This window comes from Micropterus salmoides, unplaced genomic scaffold (assembly GCF_014851395.1).
Source record: "Micropterus salmoides isolate LMB-PRFRI ecotype aquatic unplaced genomic scaffold, ASM1485139v1 Ms_hic_scaffold_19, whole genome shotgun sequence".
NCBI lineage: Eukaryota > Metazoa > Chordata > Actinopteri > Centrarchiformes > Centrarchidae > Micropterus > Micropterus salmoides.
The window spans coordinates 27,704,951-27,730,022 of NW_024041039.1; the positions used below are offsets into that span (position 1 = coordinate 27,704,951).

The window sequence follows — 25,072 nt, forward strand, 5'->3', positions numbered from 1 at the left end:
GATTATTTAACCACAAAACCTCAGCTCTCCAAAATAAATATAATATTATCATGCAGATATTTCACCATAGTGTTTCTTGGATCAAGTATGTGTAATGTGAAATCCTCTCCTCCTTTGTGGATTTTCTCTCTCAAAATGTCATACACTGGCTTTTACATGATGTAAATGTAATTGCCTAAATTGATATTGTGCATGTTTTAAAGCACGTATTTTGGTAATGCACATGCTCTACTGACCATATTGCCTTAGGTTCTTTCATTGTGAAGTTTGTATATAAAGTTGCAGTAGCCTCAACTGTCAGTCCCTCAGTCAGGGTGGTCTGTCTGCAACGCTATAGTTTGGGTTGACCAACCTCGTAGGGTTGATATCATTGCCAGCCAGAGCCATAATAACTAAATTCAGACCATTTCTACAACTTAAGCTTGTATCTGTAAGCTGATCACCATGCTTTCCATGTCTGTATTATTGTCCCACCCTCTACACTGCTAAAACTTTTATTGGGAGCCATTGGTTCCTGTGCTACAGGCTTACTGTCCTCAAAGGGTTAATTATGGGACAGTTCTCTGTAAAACAGAAGGGTGTATCCCTACCCACTGCCCATGTGTGTTCCCAAGCATGGTTGACTCTGCATGGGAGTGGGACACCTGGTAATGCTTAGTTGACTCTCTAAGTGATGACACATCCACCACTAACATGATGATAGAGCAACAAGGACAACTAACAAACACTGCTGACTTTAAAGACTAACATTGCCCATGTATTTGTAATGCCACGTAGAAATGCCAGGTAGCACTTAGAATTTTGCAGATTTTTACCACTGTGGTAAAGTGTTGTTGTACAGCCACGTCTGAAGTGTGGATTGAAACTTTACTTGCCATGTTTTTTGTAAACCCTTGCTAGCAATCTACAAAAATCATTAAGTGGAGCTGCAATGGAGTGGAGCTGCAATGGAGGAATGTGTCCCATACCCTCTAAATGAAATCCCGTTCATTAATGCTATACTGCATTTGCCCAAAGCAAAGCTCTCCTACAGATACTACAGATCACTTTCAGTATATCCCTGCAGACCACTTTTCAAGCATACCATACCTCCTGAAATTAGTCCCATATCTTCCATGTAGCCATTTATTTCAGGTCATCAGAGTATGTTACTTAGCAAAGACTTGAAACTGGCTTGTCACATGAAAATTAAGTTTTGAAAAGAACTGTGTACTAGTTTCTGTATTTAAAAATGTTACCCAACAGCATAATGTTAATAACCTATCTTATTAGAAACTAGAAACTAGAATGCACATTTTACCAACATTAATTATCCTACATGATTTCTGGGAGTTAAGCTCAGATGTTTCAGTTTTTTTTCTTTGCCATTTGTACGTGAGCTTCCTTAGCGCAAAACCAAATTCATTTTTTGTCGTTTTCCTTAAGTCAAAATTTTACACAATGGTAACATGTTAATCTGTATAATGATAGTATTCACAACTAGCAGATTATTCTGTTTTATTTTCTCTGACATGTGCTGTTGAATGTATTCAAGAAAAATCTGGTTACTATACTATACTAAGTCATAATAACAGTGATAAGCAAAGCCACATAAGTAATCTCACTGTGTTTACTGCATTGGCTGTAACTGGTTTCCTGGATTCCCTTAGCATTCCCATTGTTCAGAATGATTTTTTATATCAAGACATTAGTACTCAAACCTCAAGTTATTTTGATCGAGTGGACATTTACCAGATGGACTGACTGATTTTGGCACAGACATTTGTTCTTCCCAAACAATACATTTTATCACATTCCATCAGGTTGGGATAAGGCTGTGGAGAAAATAGAGATGGAACGGATGGGAAACTTCCTTTGGGTTGTGTGTTGGTGCTTACTGAAAAAAAAACATTTAGATTATTTTTAATCATTTTTGAAAAGTGAATTCTACCCTGACATTTCCACACACTAATGTCTTAAGCCCCTTATGAACCTTATACTGTAGCTTGACAGTTGTTTTACCTCTGTACCGGTTTGTCTCTGATGAAACAGGGATAAGCTGGATATGTAATCATCATTACTCGTCTTATCATAGTGTTCATGAATATGCAAATATATCATCCATTGTTACAATCAATGCAGAATTGGGAGGGTTTTTATTGTTTGCCGTGGAGCTCATTCACCTCTGCTTTTGTGAGAACTTTGTCCCCATAAAGCAATTTACAGAATTTAAAGTTGTCAAACATAGAGTTTAGGTTTGCTGCCAGCTGCAAACTGTTTTGCATATATGCTAATGAGTGCTGATTGAATGAAATTGACGAAATTGTCCCTTTTGCATATTGGAAGTGTGTGCCTGGATTAAAGTGATTATAACTAAATGGTATTTTATTGGAATGTTTTGAAGCAGGGTAGGGCTCAGTTTTTAAAACGTTAGTGAATAATACAGAATACTGCTTTAGGTGAAAATATAATTACTTCATAAATCACCTTATAAATAGCATTAACACTCTTATTGTCACTGCACATATTTGTTTTATGTGCTTCATCATACTGTAGCTTTTGACTCTTTGGAAAAACAGTATTTGCAACAATATTTGCAATGTGGATCAATCTTTCCATTAGTTAAATGAATAATGTATTGTCTGAATTACACCCCAACATACAAATTTGTTTGACAGAATTTTCAACACACTTACTCCTGAGGAAAGGTCATGTAGTCATTCCAATTATAACGGTTCAGACCCATGAAAAAGTAAATGTATTTTTAATTGTGAGATATCGTGAAGGCAAAGTTGACATCTTGACCTGAGAGTGGCACGTAAGGAAAGCTCACAGGGTCACCAGACTAATTTGAATTATACTTTTTTACTAGCAGCACCAACTCAACAGCTTCACACTTTACTTTCAAGACACCCAAAGTGCTCAAACCTTCTAATTCTGTAACTGTAATCTAGCAGGAGGATATAAATGTATGTCTTACATCTGTATTACTAACTGTATACAGGATGGAACATTGAAATTGGAGCAACGTGTGGCACCACTGAGATTGGCATTGCACTTTTGCCAGCGTTGGTAATTTTAAAGGAATTTTCTTTATTTCCTTTTGTCTGCTTTATTGGACAGTATAATAGAGAGTGACAAGAAAGATGAGGCAGAGAGACTGAATGCACATCATGAGCTGAGATTGACCACATTTTGAGTGTATGGTATGTGAAGCAGCCCACAGATCTAATGTGCAATCCCCAAGAGAAATGTTTATCATATACTAGTCTATGTTAGGGTTCAGCATAAATGAAGATATCAGATATTACAGATCTCAATAATGGAAAAACCTGGTGAACAACAGTCTGAAGTAATGACTTGTATGAAACAATGACATAGGACCCACAAAAACAGTCATATTTCTTTGTAAAACTTGGCTTCTATAGGTCATTTGGAATTGTGTTGGGTTTAGATTTTGGCAGATTTGAGAAGACTGCATGGTTGGTTTCATTGGAAACTGTAATTTGAGACTTGGTTCCTTCATGTTATTGTTCCCACTGACATCCCCTTTGTATTGGCTGAAAGGAATATAAATTAACGTCTCCAGCTCCTTCAAAACTACGTCCATTCATCATCCAAAATAATGACATTCTGACTTTTTTCCTCTTTGAATATCTCAAATTATCTGCTGACCACCACAGTTTCAGTTTGGCCACAACTAGATCTCTGCTAATCTCATGACAGGAACATGCTTGAAGAACAGACTAATGTGTTGCCACTAAATTATGGGTTGAGATTAGACCATCAAACACACGTCCGTTTATAGTGGAAAAACAGGCACGTAGGGCAGGAACTGAATTAATATTTTAATGTTTAATTCATGTAGGTAATGTATATGAAGATCAAAACTAAAAGTTAGACAGGCTATACTTTCACAATCATACTTCTTATAGAATAACCTATGCTAAGCTTTTGCCTCTTTACCTGCAAGGCCATGACGAGCTTTGATTTCTTGCTTTCTGTTGACATCTTAAAAGCAATCTTGGCAACTTTCTGTGAAATGTCAGTGAAAGCATGTTTTTCTTTATACAGTTTTCCCAATGTAATTCTGGTGCATATAATTACAACTTTCCCTCTGTCAGCAGTTCCGATTACAAAATATTGCATCTGCTAGCATCGTCTTGTCCTTTCTCACCCGCGGTGGAAACAGCAGTATGCTCTTGTCATACAGTAAGGGTCACTCTACATGTCAGGAAGCATAGCAACCAGGTGTTGATTTAATAATCAAATTTGAAAGTGCTGATCAAATCTGTGCTCTGCTGTATGCATTATTATTAAAACTGTGTGAGGCCAGCTGAAAGCAGTTTGAGCAGGAGGCTGTAGATCAAATGCAGAATTGTTCTGTAGAGTTGGAAGCAGAGTACAGTACATGGAAAACAGGAAACGATTATAGTAAATGGTGCTAATACATAGAGACAATGCATATGGAGAAGTGAAACGTGTCATGGCAGTAAAAGTGTGAACAGGATCTAAGTGGCAGTTCTTGTCTCTCAGCCTCTTCTCTGTCACACTCACACAAGCGCACCCGGACTTACTGACACATCTGCACTTGGACTCATCAGTGGGAGAAGATTTTGTGGAATTTTGGTAGAGTCTCTGCAGTCTCTCTGGCTCCGCTTCTCTCCACTGATTAATCCAAGACCGTGACATCTCTCCTGAGCCTGTAAGGTCAGACTCTGAGCACATCAGCACTCCGCCATTATTAAAAGCCCACAATGAAGCCTGCTGCCTTTAGGAAATCACTATAGATGCTACCCTTTTACTGTATATTCTCAGTTTTCACGAAATTCGGTCCAAAGTGAACTCTGATTTGAATAATAACGTCCTCATATCATGAAACATGTCTTTAATGATACTTAGGTTTACAGTGTTTTTACATCATATTCTAATCACTACAACTGCTTAGTCCTTCGATATGTATGTGCACAAGACAAGATGAATCCTTAACTCTATGCCTACAGGTATCCTAGTTAAGATGTTAAAGAAGGAGAAAAAGCGGGCCCAAGATGCTGCTGCTCAGCTTGCTAACGTCACCAGTGGCCAGAGTCTGGCCTCCCAGAGTGCACTGAGTTTTTCCACAATGCCCCTGTTGAGGGATGGAAGCACAGAAACCATTTCTGAAGACCATGGAGGACGAGCTATACAGTACATGAAAAAAGGTACTTTAAGAAGCTATATTCTTTCTTTTTTTTTGCTTAAATTGTTTGATTTAAAATCATTTTTATAGACTCCAGATGTGTTAGAGATAAGGTTTAGCACTGTCATTTGCATCTTTGTGGCTGTGTTACTCATAACCCTTTCCAGATATTGTTTACATTACTTTACATTTAGTCATTTAGTTGACCAAAGTGACGTACGATTGCTGTATATGTCAGAGGTCGCACGCCTCTGGAGCATCTAGGGGTTAAGTGTCTTGCACAGGATGTGTCACAATGGGGAACTGAACCCGGATCTGTCACACCTAAGGCAGGTGTCTTATCCTCTGCTCCATCGCCACCCTGTTTTTAGCTAAGCAATTTAAGGGCATATAATGAGGGCACTGCATTAAAGGTTTGGTTGAACTAAATAAAAAAAAAACACAAGCTTGTGGTATGTAGCCATGTAGTTAGTCTTGCTTTTATCTCCCTTGGTTTTGAGATATCAGACATTGCCTCTACCCCAAAATAATTGGTAAGATTTTTTTAGTAGTGGCACTGCACTGTGGCTGCTCAATGCTACTAAATAGTAGGAATGGGTCAAAAGTATCTCATGGTGCTAATAAAGTACAGTATAAATTAAATTAAATGTTCACAGATGTCGACTTCATTAAATGTCTGTCTGCCTTTCTGACCTGGAAGAAGCGATGACTTTGTGATGAATTAGGTGCAAAGTGTACAGACAGGTGATCTTTCTCGATTGGAATGTGGGCAGCTCTTTGTGGTCATGCTGATTTTCAGAGCGCTTGTTGAGGTTGCCTGTGGGGCACGACAAATCCTTGATTTCTGGATTTTACTGCATGGCAAAGAGTCAGAGTTTGCAGAGCTCCCTACGTTGTTAAATTTCCAAACAATGTCATCAGCAGGGATTGCATGTATTTAGGAGTTTCCTTTTAGCGGTCACTTAAGTGGCCCAGTGTAGTCGTGTCAGCAAAGCAACATTATACAGTACAGTATATTAAACCTGTAATATCTTGCTGATGTGTTCAAAACCTTTAATACATACTGGAACATGAAGCAGAGACCAGGGGCCAAGAACGCTGCAATGTAAACACAAGAGACACTATTCAGACCTGAACGGGATAAAAAAACCTGGATCCACTACGTTTGAGAAAACGTCAGTTCCATTTAGAAGACCATGTCAAATGAAAAGGAATTGCTAAATACCAATTATTTAAAAAATGTCAAATTTATACATCGTAATCTTGTTGTTCCAGTAAGTGACCGATTACTATTACATGTGGTCTTGAATTGAGTGTTATCAGTGTTGCAGTTGATATGGTTATCGCCATGCACCTTTGCCATGATTGCTCCCTTCAGAAGGTTTAGATCATCATGTCATTGAAGAGAAAGTATAATGAACATAGAGATGGATAAAGAGTAAGTAGCAAAACATCTCTTGGATTGCCAGTCCACTTTTTTAGACTTGGTTTGAATGTAACAGGAATGTGAAGGTTGCTAAAAGTCAAGGCGATCAAGCTTTGAGATATGCTCTTTAGCTGGCGGCAGCATTTATTTGGCTTTTCCTGTTTAATTTTGGTTAAGTGGAGCCTTAAGTGTGATGATAAACCTGAGCCCTCATAACGAGCTTGGTCATAGCCATCGGGCACAGGGCTATGAGCCAGCAACTCATCAAACTGAGGCTGCGCTCCTGTCTGTGCTAACCACAGCTCCCTCATCCTTTTTACATTACATTTTTGTGTAATGGCGCCCAGTGCGGTAATAAGGCCAGCAAAGGGGTAATTGCAAACAGGGTATCTGAAAGAAGAGCCTATTAAAAAACAAACACATGTTTGAACTTGGTCCAGTCAGAATTAGTAAGCGAATCAGTCATTCATCGAAAGATGAGGAGCACTGTGATGGATGGCTGTAAAGCTGTGGTTTATAAAACCGCTGATAAATGATGTGCCATACGTATTATTCTCTCAGACCAGTATGTGATCTAATGTGGAGCAAGCATGATCATCTGGGTCGTGTCACCAGGAGATTTGTTTCCACCTGGCCCAGCAAGGCCTCTTTTTTTTCTCTCTTTCTGATTTCATGGGACATGATGATCTCTATGGATTCCACATCCATCTGGTTGACCTGTAGCTATGTCGCATCTGCTGCTTTACAACTACACAACACAACGATGTCTTTGTGTTTTTATATAATGTAGGGCTGTCCCCGACTAAGGATTTACATAGTTGAATCAGAATTGTCAAGTCTTGACTATAGTCGAATGACAGTGGAATCATGTGTATGCTTGTGCACAGCGATTGCGAGTGGCAGGCGGTTACGCACGGTAGCTCCGCTTTAATCTTGAGAAGCTGCAGAGCTGCAGTCTCTGTTTATTACTCACTGTAACTTACACTGTACATTTCCAGCTAAACTGAGGCTTATTGTTGACCATTTTCTCTCTGCTGGCCTGCCATTCACTGGTCTTGTGCAGAGTTTTGCATGTACGCCGTGCGACCGACGCACGGCGCAAAGTCCATTTCAAGTAACTGTTAAAGTAAACGATATAATTTTCTTTGTGTGGTTTATCAATGGTGATAAATGATCCGAACATCCCGTGTGGTGCGGACAACTCTGCACAACACTGGTAAAGCTGGAGCTTCGTCTCTTCAGCAGCTGCAGAGTGGCTGGTATTGCATGGCTTACTGTAGCGGGAACTACCACAGATCATCTGAGACAGCAGAGAGTAGCCAGGCAAGAATGAGGTTTCTTTAGGTAGATATATTAAGAAATTATATTTACTTAATTGTTCAGTAAAACCATATGTTATTGTGACTTGGCCACTGATAGATAACATGTAAAGAGTGTGAAACATTGTCACTGTTTCCTCACCACAGTCCATTATAAACCACATAATAGATAAACTTTGCAAAGGCATTTTAAATTTGACAAGGGAAATGACAAGGGGAACCCATTATTTTTGAGGATCCTAAAGGACAGTACCCACCCAGCTACAGCCTGTTCACCCCACTGCCTTCTGGGAAGAGATACAGAAGTTTCAGCTGCTGCACCACCCCCATGCTATCAGACTCAAATTCATCCCCAGCACTGCTCCATTGATCACTGAATATTTTTTACTTGTTTTTACTATTGTTATAATTGCTTCTGTATTAATGTATATTGTCTGCTATGTAGCAGAAGGGAGTTACAAAACTCAATTTCACTATTTAACCTATTATAAATGTAATAATAATAATAATAATAATCCTTATTTGTAGAGCACTTTTCAAAAACAAGTTACAAAGTGCTTTAACAAGTGTAAAGAATAATACAAAAAGATAAGAGCATGAAAATTTAATATAAAATTAGTAAAATACAATAGAATAAAAGGGATAAAATAAAGTCAAATAAGATCGGGAAAAGCTCTCCTATAAAAGTATGTTTTAAGAAGGGACTTAAAAGAGTTCACCGACTCAGCCGACCTGATTTCCTCGGGCAGGCTGTTCCAGAGCCTCGGGGCCCTGACAGCAAACGCTCTGTCCCCTTTAGTTTTCAGTCGAGACTCTGGAACAGACAACAGACCTCTGCCCGAGGATCTCAAGGTACGTGCTGGTGCGTATGGGACTAAAAGGTCAGAAATATAACAAGGCGAGAGGCCATGAAGAGCTTTAAAAGTGATCAATAGAATTTTAAAGTCAATTCTAAAACATACTGGGAGCCAGTGTAATGAAGCTACAACAGGAGTAATGTGGTCATATTTCTTTGTTCTGGTTAAAAGCCTGGCAGCTGAGTTCTGGACAGTCTGGAGTCGATCAATAGATTTTTGGGTTAAACAGGTGAAAAGGCTGTTGCAATAATCCAGGCGTGATGAGATGAAGGCGTGTAAAATGGTCTCGGTGTCCTTAAAAGTTAACATAGATCGAATGTTTGCTATATTTCTAAGTTGATAAAAACATGATTGAACAAGCTTTGTGGTGTGCTGCTCGAAATTTAAATTACTATCAAACCAAACACCAAGGTTCTTTGCCACAGGCTTAATGTGATTTACTAGGGAACCAGCAGATGGCAGTATTTGATTTGCCATCTGCTGAGACCCGATGACCAGGATTTCTGTTTTGTCTGAGTTCAGCTGGAGGAAATTATTTGACATCCATTTTTTAACTTCACAAAGGCAGTTGTTAAGTGAACTCAGCATTCCAGGGTCTGTGGATCTGACGGGCAAGTATATTTGTGTGTCATCAGCATAAATATGAAAAGAAATGCCATGTTTATGGATAATGTGTCCAAGGGGAAGCAGATACAAGGAAAACAAAATGGGTCCTAAGACCGACCCCTGAGGCACACCATATTTAACTGGACAGAATGAAGAGACATAGTTGTTTACAGACACGCAAAACTTCCTATTTGACAGGTAGGATGAAAACCATTCTAGGGCAGTACCAGAGATCCCCACCCAGTGCCTCAGTCTGTCTAACATGATGTTGTGATCAATGGTGTCAAAAGCAGCGCTAAGGTCCAGGAGTACCAGGACTGAGCACATACCTTCATCAGCAGACATTAAAAGGTCATTGGTGACTTTAAGCAGGGCAGTCTCAGTGCTGTGGTACTTCCTAAAACCAGACTGGTTTTTAGAAGATGTACCTACCTACTTCTCTCTGTCATTATGGACCCTCGCCAAAACTGCCCGCCAGCAGTAATATCTGGCCCGCGGCCAGATTATGGTGCTTTGATAGTGGCAAAAAATTTAAATAAATATATACTTTGATAGATCTAAGTCATGACAGCAACAGTTACTCACATAATCACTTCCTCTTTTTTTTGCCTGCAAAAAAAAAGTACAATTTTTTTTTTTTTCAGAAATGCTTTATTATAAGTTGAATTGGGAGCTTTTAATTTGAAAAATTCTGAACGACATTAGAATCTGTAGTTTGACACACTTCTGAAATAGCAGTCAGGAAACAAGTACAGGAATGTCCTCTGCCTGGAGATACTGGGGAAATGAAAAGGAGTCTGTAGGTTGATGGATATGGATCAAACACGCTGCATTATCAATTTGTTGAAGAGGTAAAAAACAACAACATGGGATCAAACACACAACCTTCTAGGTGACAGTCTTGCACTGTACCGAATGAGCTAACCGAACACCTTAACATTTAGTTTAATTATTATGTCTAATGTTCTCACCACTGTCTAATGGACAACAAACATTGCTCTGATGCAAGACTTATTTGCAGACCCCTGCTGTATATTATTTATTTCTTCTTCTTCTTTGAACGTACATATTCAATGTAGTGATGAGTGTCTAAACTGCCAGAATTCTACAAGAAGAAGAACAAGAACATAGTGACTGAATGCGCTCTGCAAAGCTTTTTGTCTGTTTTCAGTTACTGTAGAAACATGGCGGCACAACATGGTGACATCCATGTAAGAGGAACTTGCGGTTATGTAGATAGAAATGGTTCATTCTAAGGTAATAAAAACATAACGGTTCATGATGTAAGGTCTTTACACACCACTGAAAACATAGTTATGGATCTTATATTACATTTCTGTCAGTAGAAATGTCCTCAGAAATATTACACACTTTAAATACTAAATATAATTCTCTTCATTGTAATGCTTGAAAGGGTGCCAGTATACCACTTTTACATATCCCAGCTCAACCAAAAAGTGAGTGAATCACTCAAGGGTGCTCACATTTGCCACGTTTTTTTTCATTTTTCAACTGTGTCTCTTCTCTTTTGCCTCCTACAGACATAACAAACACTGCAATACCCCAAATGCTCCAAAACTGACTGTGACAGGCACTAAGTAATAACTACTAGGCTGGATTTTGTTTGTTAGGTCAAAGTGTCGCTTCTATAATGAAATGCAAAATAATCAGCTTCACTAATTTCAACATTGCGTTGGAGTCATGCACTGAGATGTTAGCTGAATACATCACCCTTTAACGCAGACAACAACTAAATTAGGTACTTTTGCCAATAATATTGGTATTGTATATTATTGTCCATTTTGTTGTGGAAGAGTTGCTAGCCCCTCAAAAATTCCCAGATCCTGCAGTCCCTTGCTAGCAGTTACATGTCCACTCTGGAATGTTCTTCCACTTTTCTCACACTTCATGAGAAATAGCTGTCTCTTTCTGCTCTGTTTGCAACCAACACTGTGACCGGAACAAGCTTCCAACTCCATCAGCTGTTGACCAGCAGGGAAAGCTTGATGTTGTCCAGAAAGGCTCTGCACATTGGGAAGCAAAAGCTTTTGAGAACACATTGAGCACTTCCAGGATGATCAGAGAAGACACTTCTCACACTTTATTGTTTTGGACTTTCACTATGTGGAATCCTGGAGCACCGGTCAGGGATTTTTTTTAAAAGCACCAGTTAATACTACAGTGTCAAAAGAGGCTATTGCATCAGTTACATATTAAATTCCTCTTAAATATACAGAATGTGCGAAATATTAGAAACACACTATTGACAGTTGTTTTATACAGTGCACTGTATTATATGTGATATGTTTCACATCTGGAGTGCCTATTTTCCATGACCCACTTGGAGACTCATAACCAAACTATACGTGCATTAGATCATTGTTCTTTACTCTGTCCTAATTCAAAACAAATGCACTACACTTATTCTTTTCTTTGTGCTCGAAGGGTCACTGAATATTTATATGTGTTTTAATTTAGGTTTATTCTGAGGGTTCTGTTGCTGTAGCCAACAGCCTCTATGGTTACAGTGAGGTAATTACTGTCCCCTGAAGATTAACTGTAAATGTAATGATGATGACCTTTCCATGGAAACCATTCATGCTGACTGAATGGCATATCATCGACTCTACTCTTTCCATAATACATCCTTCTGTATCAGGCTTTAGGCTTTTCCAACAAAGAATAAAACGTGAACATTAGGGAATTATTTTTTCTTTCTTTCTGATGACCACTGTTCTGTGCGGAAGCAGTCTACACACATTACAAGTTTTGAGTTCCTCATAGAACTGGATTTCTATGATGTGCACTGTAAATTGCAAACTGGACTGTGAGTTTGAGATGCCTCTGAGTTTCCTTGAGGTTCATTTATTCTTTTTTCACAGGTACAGAGGTACAGTGTCTTCTTCTTGTACTCTTCAGATTCTTCAGAAAATGGTGGCTAATGGAAGGGCAAGGTGTTCCTGTTGTAATTCAGGCTGGTGATGACCTGTGTTAAGCTCACAGAAACTCAAAGGAGACTTGAAATTTACAGGGAAAGCTAGATCTCATTGTAAATCCTGCAAGCATGTAATGAGACACTGATGATTCTAGCAGGCCCTCCACACATTTCTGTGATATAAGCAGGCACCTAAGACAATTGGGACACCACAGTAAGTCAAAAATGACTGTCCCCTGCAGGATGGAGAAATATTATTATATATTAGAAATGCTGTTTTTCTATCAAGCAGACAAGTTCTAACCTTTTGTGTAAACAGTTAACAGTTGATCTTTCTTATAAATTGATGGGACAGTACAGTCATACTTCACTTTGCTGGTATTTTATTTCTAAAATGTGTTGAAACAGCAACAATAGTCACAACACATTCCTTTCCTGTAAAACCTCTGTGGTTTGTCAGCACTTGAAGCATGGAAAATAAGAATTCGGAAAGTTGGCCTAGAGTCCACGTGATCTCATTACCACACATATTATGTTAGTACAACATAATATGATGTCATATCACTCTTAAATATTCCTGGAATGTCAAGAGTTGAATGGAGTGCATTTCCCTCAAGAAACCCCTTTAACTGATTTGTTGAGGTTGGCTGTTGCAACGCACTGTATGCATGTGAGATGCCTGCTGGTTTCAATCAAGACGCTCCAAAAATAAAGAAACAAAATTCCTAACTGTCCTACAATTAATCTCGCATGAGTTAGTGACCTTGTGTATGTTTATGATTAGAACAGCTTTGTCACAAAAATCCACACATTTTAACAAGGGTGGAATTCATTGTGAAGCTTTGGGGTTTCCATGTAAATCTTGCAAAATGATGGTGATTTCTATTGTAAGATTACGGCATACGCAATCCAGTGTAGTCTTTCACACAGGGAATAATCAGATGTACAGTGTATTTTTTTTTTTTAAAGCTCATTAAAAATATTACATGCCTATTAAGAAAATGGATGAGTAGGAGCAGGATGTTCTGTCCAAATTTATGTAGTTTCCTGACATGTGGCAAGTTGCCAAAGTTTAGTGGGGGGCATCACCCATGCAATGCTGATGTGTTCAGAATTGCTGTTTATGTTCTCTTTAAAAGTGGCAGGCAAGCAAATATTCCTTCAGTTTGGTAATTAATAATAGGTGGGAAGTGAACTATATCACTGCCCATCATCATCTCTGGATGTGGGAACATGTCCAGCTCAGGTCACACTGTTTAAATTTGCACAACAGGACCTAACACAACTTCCCATAGTATGTTTTTTTCAGTAGAATAACAAGCATGCAGTCTTCTTACAATGGTATGTTGTATGGTAGCTTTGATAAAGCGAATGTTGTCAGCCTGGAACTTGTGATTTATTACTTTATTTATATAGCACATTTCATGCAAAGTTGCAGCCCAAAACAAACTCAGAATAACCTTAGGTAAACAATATAAATAATAAATAGCAAAGGCAATTGAAGAAACAAACAAAGCAAATAGAAACAGTTTGACAAAACATAAAAAAAGACACCAGCAAACGCAACCCAAATTAAAAGGCAACTTTAAAAGATGGATTTAAAAAAAATACATAGGGGAGGGTGTTCAACAGTTTAGGGCCATAAAAACAGAAAGCAGCCTCACCAGATTTCTCGTGGGACACTTTAGGAACTTCTAACAGAAAGGCAGTGGGCATCTCTGAATTCTTGTTGGGACGTAAAATGACATGCAGTCACTACTACAGTATATTAGGGTGCAAGATTATGTAAGGCTTTGTAGAAGTAAAAGGACTTTGAATTCAAATGTAAAATATACAGGTAGCCAGTGCAGTGATGTGAGCAGAGGGGTAATGTGATCTCATTTTTTGTACTAAGCAAAATCCTGGCTGCAGTGTTTTGAATTATCTGTGGTGGTCACATTTTGGCAATGTTCCTCAGATGAAAAAGTGATGTATTTGCAACCTTGTTAAAATTTCTAATGAAATTAAGATCAGAATCTAAAACAACTCCCAGACAGAGACATACTAGTAAACACTGACTCTAGTATCTGCCAAGTAGAATTCCTGTTTTTCCTTCTTTTCTTGTTTTAACCCATCCACAATTTAATATCAGGGAGACAGGTAAAAAAAGAGAAAAAATGGTGTTGTCTGGCAGGACAGAGATAAAAAGTTGTGTATCATCAGCATAACTGTGATATTTGACATTATGGTGATTCATTCTGTTGCCCAGAAGGAGGATATATAAGGAAAAAAAGAATATAACTAAGAATGCTTCCTTGAGGAACACCATTTTCAAAGTCAAATGTCTGTGACACCTTTGCCTAAGCTAACAAAGTTTATCAAAAAGAGGACAGCCGCATTGTCTAAATCAGTCGAAATTTTCAGGTAAGATGAACATTATCTTCTGATTATTAGAATACAGCATACGCCTTAGTGCTGAATCTTTTTCTCTCAGGTCCACAGCTGTCTGTGGGTAAGCAAGAGGCCTTTGAGATCTTCATCAGGGACCATAGGGACAACTTGACCATTGAAGACAATAAGAAGCTACTCAAACAGAGGTTAGTTACCAGTAGGACAAGTTGTTAGACAGTTTGACAAATTCACATCCTGATATTGCCTAAAGTTCTTGTTCTGCAATATGAGCAATGTGAGCAGTATATGTGACATTTATATTCAGCTCTCATTTGATGCTATTTTCTCCTTTAATCAAATGCATTTTTGTACTGTAGCTTTGCCATCCAGATGCCTGAGTGAGAGTACAATGTAAATTAAAGGATAACTTGCTAGTTCCCTGAGCATTTTCAACAAAGCTCTGTCAGCATCATAGACTGTATATAAGAAATGGACATAGGTTTGTGGACTGCTGATTTGAAGCCTCGAGTTTGGCTGATAGGACGCGGCCATGTCATGTTTTTGCAACCAGGAAGTGCCCGGAAGTGACGATACGGCGGAGCTAACAGCCTTGTGCAGAGCTAGCTAGCTTGCTTAGCTAGGTGCAACTGTAACTCACGTTAACTGTCATTTTAACAGGTCTAGCGACCATTTAGTTTTAACACTCTTAAAACTAAATGTACTCACCAGAGAAAGTGAACAGCCAACTCCTAATAAGCTTTTTCAACAGCGCTGTGTAAATTTAACCAGCGCCGTTGAAAAAGCCCTGAAACATACTCTGCTTTGTGGTCTATTTTAAAATAAATGGGACCATAATTTACTAAATGAACATCATTTTGAATTGAAGACGACTTGAAACTAGCGACTGAGACCATAAACTCATCAGGAAAGTGTTTACTGGGTTAATTATTCAGCTGAGAAGTAGGGTCATTTTCCCATTATTTCTAATGGAGCCGGACTTCTTTTTGCAACCAGAAGAGTCGCCCTCTGCTGGATTTTCAATAGAATGCAGGTTTCAGGGACTTCTGCATTCACTTCATATTGTAGACCGGAAGCTTCCCGCATGGTCAGCATGAAAGACATGGAAGTGGTGTACCTTGGTCATTGATCACATTCAATTGATAAAATATATTTTTTTGCAGCATTGGCCATTAACACTTGCATTCTTTTTAATAGGTCAGCTGAGGCTAGAAGACTTGGGGAGCAACTGAACGAAGCCAGAAACAGAATCAGTAAGTTGTCTCAACAGTTGTAAGTAGCCCTTCGGACATTACATTACAATTAGGAACTGAGAAAATGTTAAATTCTACATTTCACTGCCCTCATCATCATCATCCTACTGGTAAACAAGGTCTGAGGTGAAAGCCCCAAAGAACATTGATCATTTCTGTTATTGTTCTCTGGGTCCCAAAGACACCACCTGACCCGCCTGGAAAACGTTAATAAACAGATCACTGTCGGGGTTCCGTTTCCATGGGGTATAGAAATGTCGTTTAGCACATTCCTGAACTTTTCCAGGAACGAGTTCTGATTTCCACCCACCTAGTCCTCCAACCTGTGTTTTTTACTAGCCTGGCTCAGGCTGTTTTATGATGACTCTGTAAGCACACTCATGTGTTCTTCTGGGCAATGTCCTTGACAGGTAGCCTTACTGTGCCAAAATGAGGCCTGGCATAAACCCTACCTTCAGGACTTTAGCTCCAAGAAATAAACCAGGCTTTTGCCCGAAGTTCCTCTGTTGTGAAACATACATATGTGTGTACTACTGTGTGTCACCACTTTGACCTCATGGATGTAAAAATGTACTTAGATAAAAGGAAAAAGTAGGTTAGTATACTCTGCATTACATTTTAAAAGTTAAAAGCACATTGATTTGATTGTTTAGAAACATTTAAACGATTAAAGAAAATGCCAAATTATAATTGGAAGTTATTCCACACTGATTTTAAATCTCGGTACGAGTAACTTTATTCACTAATGTATCTGCATCAGGTGCTTGACCGTGTCTGCTCAAAGACAAGTCCTGTCACCAGTGGCAATAAGTTAAAATGATTTTACTGCACTTTGGTTGGATTTTCCAGTAAACTCAAAGCAGTTAAAACTGTGTTATTAGGACTCGATCTGGTTTGCATTTACTATTGCAAGCTACTATTTATGAATTTCCCTGGACTGTGTATGTTTGTGGCTCATTTCACATGCCATTGAAATGGATAGGTTTGCCTCACACCAGTGCCTGGCATCATTGCTGCCTCAGATCACGCTTGGTGGTTTGGTAGCATTCAGCTGTTAACCCTCATACATGCCAGCATACACTAATCACCCTTGGAATTTAAATTTTTTCAGCATTCAGTCCATGAGCTGCTGACACAGCCGTCATACTTCACTCAGGTATCATGTAGGATATTAACTCTTCAAATGTGTTCTGCAGACATCACTGTGTGGGTAGAGTATGGAGAATTTGCTAAATGAATGTAGTTTTTTGATAATATTTAACATTTGAATTGTTCAATGTATTAAACTTTGGAAAGATACCCAAAAACATCTTGATGCTGTCAGATATTATTACATTGTTAGGTGCATGGAGCTGCATTCTTCTGAGATGAGAGACAGTGTTTTTAGTGGAAGGTGGTTGCCTCTTCTGGATGGAAAGTAGTACCATAATTTTTAGCTCAGTGTGTTTCCTTGCCATGTTGGAAGCCGTGCTTGGAAATTTCACACTACCTATGTCTCGTGGTTAATGCAGAACATGGAAACATTTAGCATAATATAGACAAAAGCTTTGTGATGCTTTTCCTGATGGATGTACCCAGCATGAGGGTCAGTAGCCGGGGAGAAAGGGAGAGGCAGTAGCCCATGGAGACACCAGTGTCTAAACATTTCCTTGGTTGACAGTATTGTTCTTGGCCACAGCATATGACTTTGGAATTCAGTCCCACTGGAGGAGCATACGTTCCAAGCCCTTAGGTCCAAAAAGTGCAAGGATATATATTTATTCAGAGGGATCAGTGATGCACATCTTCTACAGCATGAAAGTGTAGGGCAGCTGGAAATAAGCAGCATCTCCTGATTCCTCTGCCAGATGTGCCGGAATTTATGCAGTACAGTCCTAGATGGAGCATCTGGTAACTGCCTTGGTATCCCACTTTCATCCTCTGCTCACCTTTGCTTAAGTGACCCAATGGCCCAAGGATTCTGAGATACAAAAGGAATAGGAAAGTCTGTCATTGCCAAGAAGATTATTTTCAAAGCACTTGAGGAGGAATATTGCAGGAAGAATGCAACTTGATTTCTGCATTGCATGTGGTCTTTGTAATAAACGGCCACTAGATTTTACATGATGTTGCTAATGCTATCAGCTGCTCAGAGAGGTTTATGTAATATTTCTGGTTTGGATTATGGCCTCAGACAAAACTGTCAAGAACACAGCTGTCCAACAAAAACACAGACTGCTACATACAACTCTCAGTTTAATATTAACAACCTTTTACATGTTTCATTTAATGTGAATCTCTTGTGGTGGTAGTTTATTATTCAAATTATATTTGTGCACTTTAGTATTTTTGTCCAAGATCTTCATGTTACTTTGTGCTTTGTACTGACTTAATGAGGCATTTATTATACATTCAAATACGCTTGAATCGACAACCACCCAGATATTGAGAAGCTGGATAGTAGGTATAATCTTTGGAACTTGAGCTTTCTGTGGTATTTGTGTGGCATATCACATTTAACCTCCAGGCCACAAAAATCACCAAATATTTATTGAGGCTTGTAGCTTGAAACCGGTTCTTTAAGACGACGGCACATCTCCTGACAATGTGGGGGGAAACGCTGCCTGGTTTGGAAGAGGTTGTGGTGTTGAGCCCACAGTCTTGTCCTAGAAGAGGGTAGGAGCACTCAAGTGTAATGAAGTATTGCAGTAAGCCCACCACACACCACTATTACTTGACGCATGTGCAAATTAATATTGTCTGGAATTTTCTTGTCATTGATGGTTAGAAATACTGTTGAAATTGCAGACATATGTAGAGTTTCACCAGGATGTCCTGACCAAATAGTCAGTATTGTTTGACCCTTCAGTCATCATGTACAGTATATCTTCAGTAATATGGCCAACAGCAAATCCAATTGTTGTGCCCTGATCCTGATAAATATAGATAGTCATCATGTTTAACTGATTGCCTTTGAGGTTTTGAAAAAGCACAAAGCACAAGTACATGGTAGTGTTGGCCCCATGTGCTCTTGTTGTTGCTCCCTGCACTTTTTCACCCTGTCAACATGGCATACCCACAGCATAAATATCTCTTAATCCTTTTATGTTATTGTGAAAGAAAGAGACTATGTATCCTTAGTTGTTTGTCATTGAGAAAGTTGTGTCTGTAAGAAGACTTGGGCTGACCGCAATATAAAGTATCTCACAAAAGTGAGTACACCCCTCACATTTTTGTAAATATTTGATTATATCTTTTCATGTGACAACACTGAAGAAATGGCACTTATCTACAATGCAAAATAGTGAGTGTACAGCTTTTATAACAGTGTAAATTTGCTGTTCCCTCAAAATAACACATTAAACAGCCATTATTGTCTAAACCGCTGGCAACAAAAGTGAGTACACCCCTAAATGAAAATGTCCAAATTGTGCCCAATTAGCCATTTTCCCTCCCTGTCATGTGACTTGTTAGTGTTACAAGGTCTCAGGTGGGAATGGGGAGCAGGTGTGTTAAATTAGTTTAATTTGTTATCGCTCTCACACTCCCTCATACTGGTCACTGAAAGTTCAACATGGCACCTCATGGCAAAGTACTCTGAGGATCTAAAAAAAAGAAAGGTTGCTCTACATAAAGATGGTCTAGGCTATAAAAAGATTGCCAAGACCTTAAAACTGAGCTGCAGCACGATGGCCAAGACCATACAGCGGTTCAACAGGACAGGTTCCACTCAGAACAGGCCTCGCCACGGTCGACCAAAGAAATAGAGTGCACATGCTCAGCTTCATATCCAGAGATTGTCTTTGGAAAATAGACGTATGAGTGCTGCCAGCATTGCTGCAGAGGTTGAAGGGGTGGGGAGGTCAGCCTGTCGGTTCTCAGACCATAGGTGCACACTGCATCAAATTGGTGTGCATGGCTGTCCCAGAAGGGAGCCTCTTCTAAAGATGATGTACAAGAAAGCCCTCAAACAGTTTGCTGAAGAAAAGCAGGCTAAGGACATGGATTACTGGAACCATGTCCTGTGGTCTAATGAGACCACGATAAACTTATTTGGTTCATGTACTGTGACATACTGAAGGAGAACGTGATCCCCTCCCTTCAGAGACTGGGCCACAGGGCTGTATTCCAACATGATAACGACCCCAAACACACCTCCAGGATGACCACTGCTTTTGCTAAAGAAGCTGAGGGTGAAGGTGATGGACTGGCCAAGCAGGGCTCCAGACCTAAACCCTATTGAGCATCTGTGGGGCGTCCTCAAACTGAAGGTGGAGGAGCGCAAAGTCTCTAACATCCACCAGCTCCGTGATGTCGTCATGGAGGAGTGGAAGAGGACTCCTGTGGCAACCTGTGAAGCTCTGGTGAACTCCATGCCCAAGAGGGTTAAGGCAGTGCTGCAAAATAATGGTGGCCACACAAGATATTGACACTTTGGGCCCAATTTGTACATGTTCACTTAGGGGTGTACTCACTTTTGTGAGATACTGTAAATCCACAGGGCATAACAGTTCATTTACACTTCAGCTACCCTAACTACTGACTTTGTATGAAAATCCATGGCTTTGTGAAGGCTTCCTAAATCCTGCTTAAAACTCTGTAGGCATTGGGAAAAACAGTGTCATCACAGGCTCAATATGTGGGTCATTTACAGGGATGTACTGGGACTGAAATTCAGCCCGGGACTTTGAGACGGAGAGACCTTTAATGCCAGCGTCCTTTTGGGGGCGGGCATACATTGTTTTTGCAGTTATTTTAATACCTATTAGTGTTTTTGTTGTATACAGTGAATCAGATTATGCTGAAGACCTTCAAGAAACTTCAGGATAACACCTGCCTCTTCAGTTTGTATAAGCAAGGCAGCTCTGCACTGAACAAGACCAGGTCAGGCAAGCCTGAGTCAGTCAGAGGGCTAAAATACTTAAATATACTCAAAAACTACAATACATTCCTATAAAATATAGCAGTGTGTATGTATGTGCATACAAATCAAATCCCTCATCTTTATCTCTGAGTAGGCCTCTCCCTGGCTCAGCTCCCCCTGTGCTGGACCCTCTGCTTTTACTGATTGTACAGTTACATATACACGGGAAGAACTTCAGTAATAAATATGACTTACAATAATCCATTTTCTAATTCTTCAAACACACTGCCTCTGTACCTTTCACTGTTTTTTCTGGTTCCATTTACCTTCTCCTCTTGTTGCTTCTCATCCCTGTCCTCTTCCTTCTCCTCCTGCTGCTCTTCCTGTCCCTTCTCTCCCTCCTTATCAACATGACTGGGCTCATCATCACCCTGTCCCTGTGCATCACCACCACAGCTAATATACTTAAAGACATACAGAGATTCCTCGGTTAATTTGGCACATTTAGCTGGCTCTTATGCCAACATTTTTTCTTCTTCATCCTTATTTTTTCAGCATCACACATTTCTTTTTCCTCTTTCATTCTCTTCTCCACATTTACCGTCTCTATTGAGCCTATCACACAACCCAGCGCTGACTTCAGCCTCGAACGTTTGTAGATTAAACTCGCTCTAAGTGAAAAGTAAACTTCTTTGATCGGCCCTGTTGAGCCAATCAGATTTCAGCAAAAACGAAGATTGTTCCAAGTTGTGTGGCTGCAGCAGACTGGCCGGCCGTCGCGGTCAGGGATCATAAAGTAAAACTGAAAAATAAAAACTCCTGACTCCTGGCCAGTCCGCCCCTGGTCATTTATAACGCTTCACGCCATCCACCACGCCCACTGAAACCCTCAATACTACAACAAAAGTTTTAAAAGATGAGATGCATGGGCAGAATGCAAATTTTTACGTGTAACAATGAGAGCTCGAGTAAATCTCAACCTAAAGTCTGTAATAATAATATTGTTATACTTTTATTTATTAATCCCAGGATCTCTATAAGAGTCTCAGCTTTACTCAGGGTCACTTCAGCAGTACAGACGTTTGTCTTGAATGCTTTCAGTGTCTTCATCTTCTCTTTGACAAATCGAGAGCTCTAATCCAACTGTTTTGTGGCCGCAGGAGAGTTGTTGCATGAAAAGGTAGCACCCCCACACCCAGATTTTTACAGAATGATACTTGATCTGGATTTTTTGTTTGGAGCTTGGACCTTGGCAACAGGTTCATATTACAGAATGAGCTGCACCACAGCAGCGTCTACATGTGTAAAAGACCTGCGGGACTGAAATGGAAACTCACCACATCAGATACTGCCAGTCACTGTCTCTTATCTTTTGGTTTGCCTCCTAATTATTCTGGTCATTCACTTAACTCACCATCATTTTCTGTGATCTCACTGTGAAAAGATCGCCTTTTGTTCTCTAGTAAATTAATCCCCGAATGTGGTCATTTAGTGTCGATAGAAATGGCCTCAAATGTGGCCTGTACTTTACAATATGTTTATTTTTTCTCTACAGTTTGTTACAGTAAGAAGTTGTCGTTTGCCACTGAAGCATTGCATCACAAATGCAATATTTTCAATGGGACAATTAACTACTTCAATTAAGGGAAGAGAGTCAGCAAAAACAGACACAAATGACTTACCCATATGCTAACTTAGTATTACTGCCACAAGAGAGGCAGTTACTCAAAAAGCCTCTCTCATGTTGCTTCCTGGCACACTGGAGTCACGAGAGTTAATCCTGAGGTCTGTGGAAGTGTATAACTCAGCAGTATGTCCTGTCCTGTAAGATAATTTTCTGCAAAAATGTAATGACTCAAAAAGACAATACAATACATGTGTTTACTGTAACATCCCTTGTGTGCTGAGGTCATACGTTTGCCCACAAGTTGCCACAGTAAAGGGCCACTCGACCATTTTTAAAAACCTTTTTATATACAGTCTATGTTTAAAACGCAGCACTTTTGCTATGTTTGCACCTGCCATCCAGACTAAAATGGCGACTCCGAAGACCTTAAATGGAGAATGAAGTCTGAAAACGCTACTGAACACGTTTTTGTTTTAAAACTCCAGGGTAGCGTATAAGTGCGGACAGGCAAAAGCGGAGGACTTTAAAAACGATGACGCAGACACTTACATTTGGCTTCCTGATGGCTTTTATAAGTCGTTGGCTCTCAAAGTGGGGTCCGGGGATCCCCTGCAAAAAGGGGAATCAATTATTTTCATTATAATGCCATCCATAAGTAACATAGTGACTGAATGCATGACTATTTTGGTCATGGATTTCATATACTTTCTGTAATAAAATATCTAAAAGCCAAATCCAATCAGATTGGTGAACCTGGGATAAAATCGTGTCAAATAGGGGGTCCGTGGTCTAAATTGTGTCGGTTTAGGGGTCTTTGATGTGAAAAAGTTTGAGAACCACTGTTTGCAAAGCAAAACCTCAATTCTACTGAGTTTTTAGTTTTGGTATTTTTATTTAAATATGTTGCATTTTGCAAATGTGTCAACGTATTTGCTTTGCGACGATTCTGTTTTCCACCTCCACTGTCGCTTTGAACTCCAGTGTTACTTTCAGTAACAGTTCCACCTCATTGTCAGTCCATTCAAAAAATGAATCTCTGGTGTGGTTCTTCTCCATTGCTATTCAAATGGGCACTAGATGTGCGTTTTCAGTCATTTTAATAGACGGAAATCAATTCTGATATGCAGCTAAAACGCTGGCTTGGACGAAGATTGTTTTCATTTTAAAACTCCACTTTAAAACGTAATAGCGTGGATGTAGCCTAAAAGCCTTGACCTCTGTTGCTTAGATTTTGACCATTCTATTGTTAATTTGTCTCTTGTCAGTGCCCTCACTTTACTGAATTGCAAAACTTAATCACCAGAATTCCCCTTTGGTGTTGGTGAGACACAGATATCTTGACCCAGGTCAGCCACTGCAACACTGAAAAACATGTCATTGATGCTAACTGACAAACTACAGACTTAAAACCAGTCTAAACCAAGAGGATTTATGCTGTTTTGTTGCTACATACAATAGTTCTTATGTAGGCAACTGGGTTCAGAGAGGTGGAATAGGTGCACCAATTACAAAATGGTGATTTTTAAATGGCTCTCGTATGTTATGAATGGCTGATGCTAAAAAAAAAAAAAGTGTACTGAAATAAATATGGAAGATTAATGTAACTTATTACTTTATATACATGTAGGTGAATATGACAGAAGATGCATGTATACAATATACAGTGAATACAGTTTGCTTATATTTATATTGATAATCATGAAATGTACTTTTTAAAAACATAGATAATTTATAATTTGTGGGTACAGTGGATGTTGTAGTATTACAGTGTTATTGCACAGGGATTGTTTCTGACTATTCATCAAAGTGATGGCCAATGGGAAGAAACTGTTCTTGTGTCTGGTTCTTTTGGCATACAGTGCTTTGTAACGCCTACCAGAGGGGAGAAGTTGGAACAGGTTGTCTCCAGGGCGCGATGAGTCTGCAGTGAAGTTTCCTGCCCATTTCCTGACTCTTGTACAATATACAAGTCTTGAATGCAGGGCAGGTTGGCAATAATGATTTATTCTACAGTCCTGACGGTCCGTTGTAGTCTGTTTCTGTCCTGTTTGGTGTCTGATCCAAACCAGACATTGATGGACGTGCAGAGAACGGACTGGAACTTCCTGAGCTGGCACAGGAAGTACATCCTCTGCTGGGCCTTTTTGATTCTACTGCACACTGGAAACTAATTTCTTTTCTCTTTTTCTCAGATGAGTTGAAGAAGCAGTTAGAGATGCAGAGGAGGCAGAGGGCTGCTCATGGTAAGATCAAACAGAGAGTGGATATTTCCAGAGCAGAATTTTAACCATGTGTCTATAGAAGAGTAGCATAATATCCAACTCCATGTACCTACACCAACAGCCTCCCAAGGATCAATAGAAATGATGAACAAAGTTGTCACAAATGAAAACTCTGTTAAATCTGTGGTAGGCAACCAATGAAAGACAAAGCCCGGCATCTGTGACTGTCACATGACTGCAATAAGCAAGGCCAATCATTTAATTCAGACTGGCCTACCTAGTGACAACAGAACCTCCCTACCTGCGCACACTCACTTCGCATGAACATGTGTTTTGGGGCATTGGCTTTGGTGGGAGGCCTGAAGGGAGGGAGTGGGATTTTTTTCAGTTGGATACTTTGACAGTTTAGCTGTCTCTTGCTAGGTCTCCCTCTCTTAC

The 25,072-nt window shown here is 39.5% G+C and overlaps 1 protein-coding gene across 1 annotated transcript in view; it reads left to right on the top strand.

Annotated features, from left to right (window-relative positions):
- Positions 1–25,072, top strand: part of kif6 (kinesin family member 6) — a 56,854-nt gene that overhangs the window by 24,897 nt on the left and 6,885 nt on the right. Inside the window, exons 13-16 of the mRNA XM_038729700.1 lie at positions 4,983–5,180; positions 14,775–14,877; positions 15,887–15,942; positions 24,605–24,655. Coding sequence (XP_038585628.1) covers positions 4,983–5,180; positions 14,775–14,877; positions 15,887–15,942; positions 24,605–24,655 — 408 coding nt within the window. The remainder of the gene's footprint in view (positions 1–4,982; positions 5,181–14,774; positions 14,878–15,886; positions 15,943–24,604; positions 24,656–25,072) is intronic.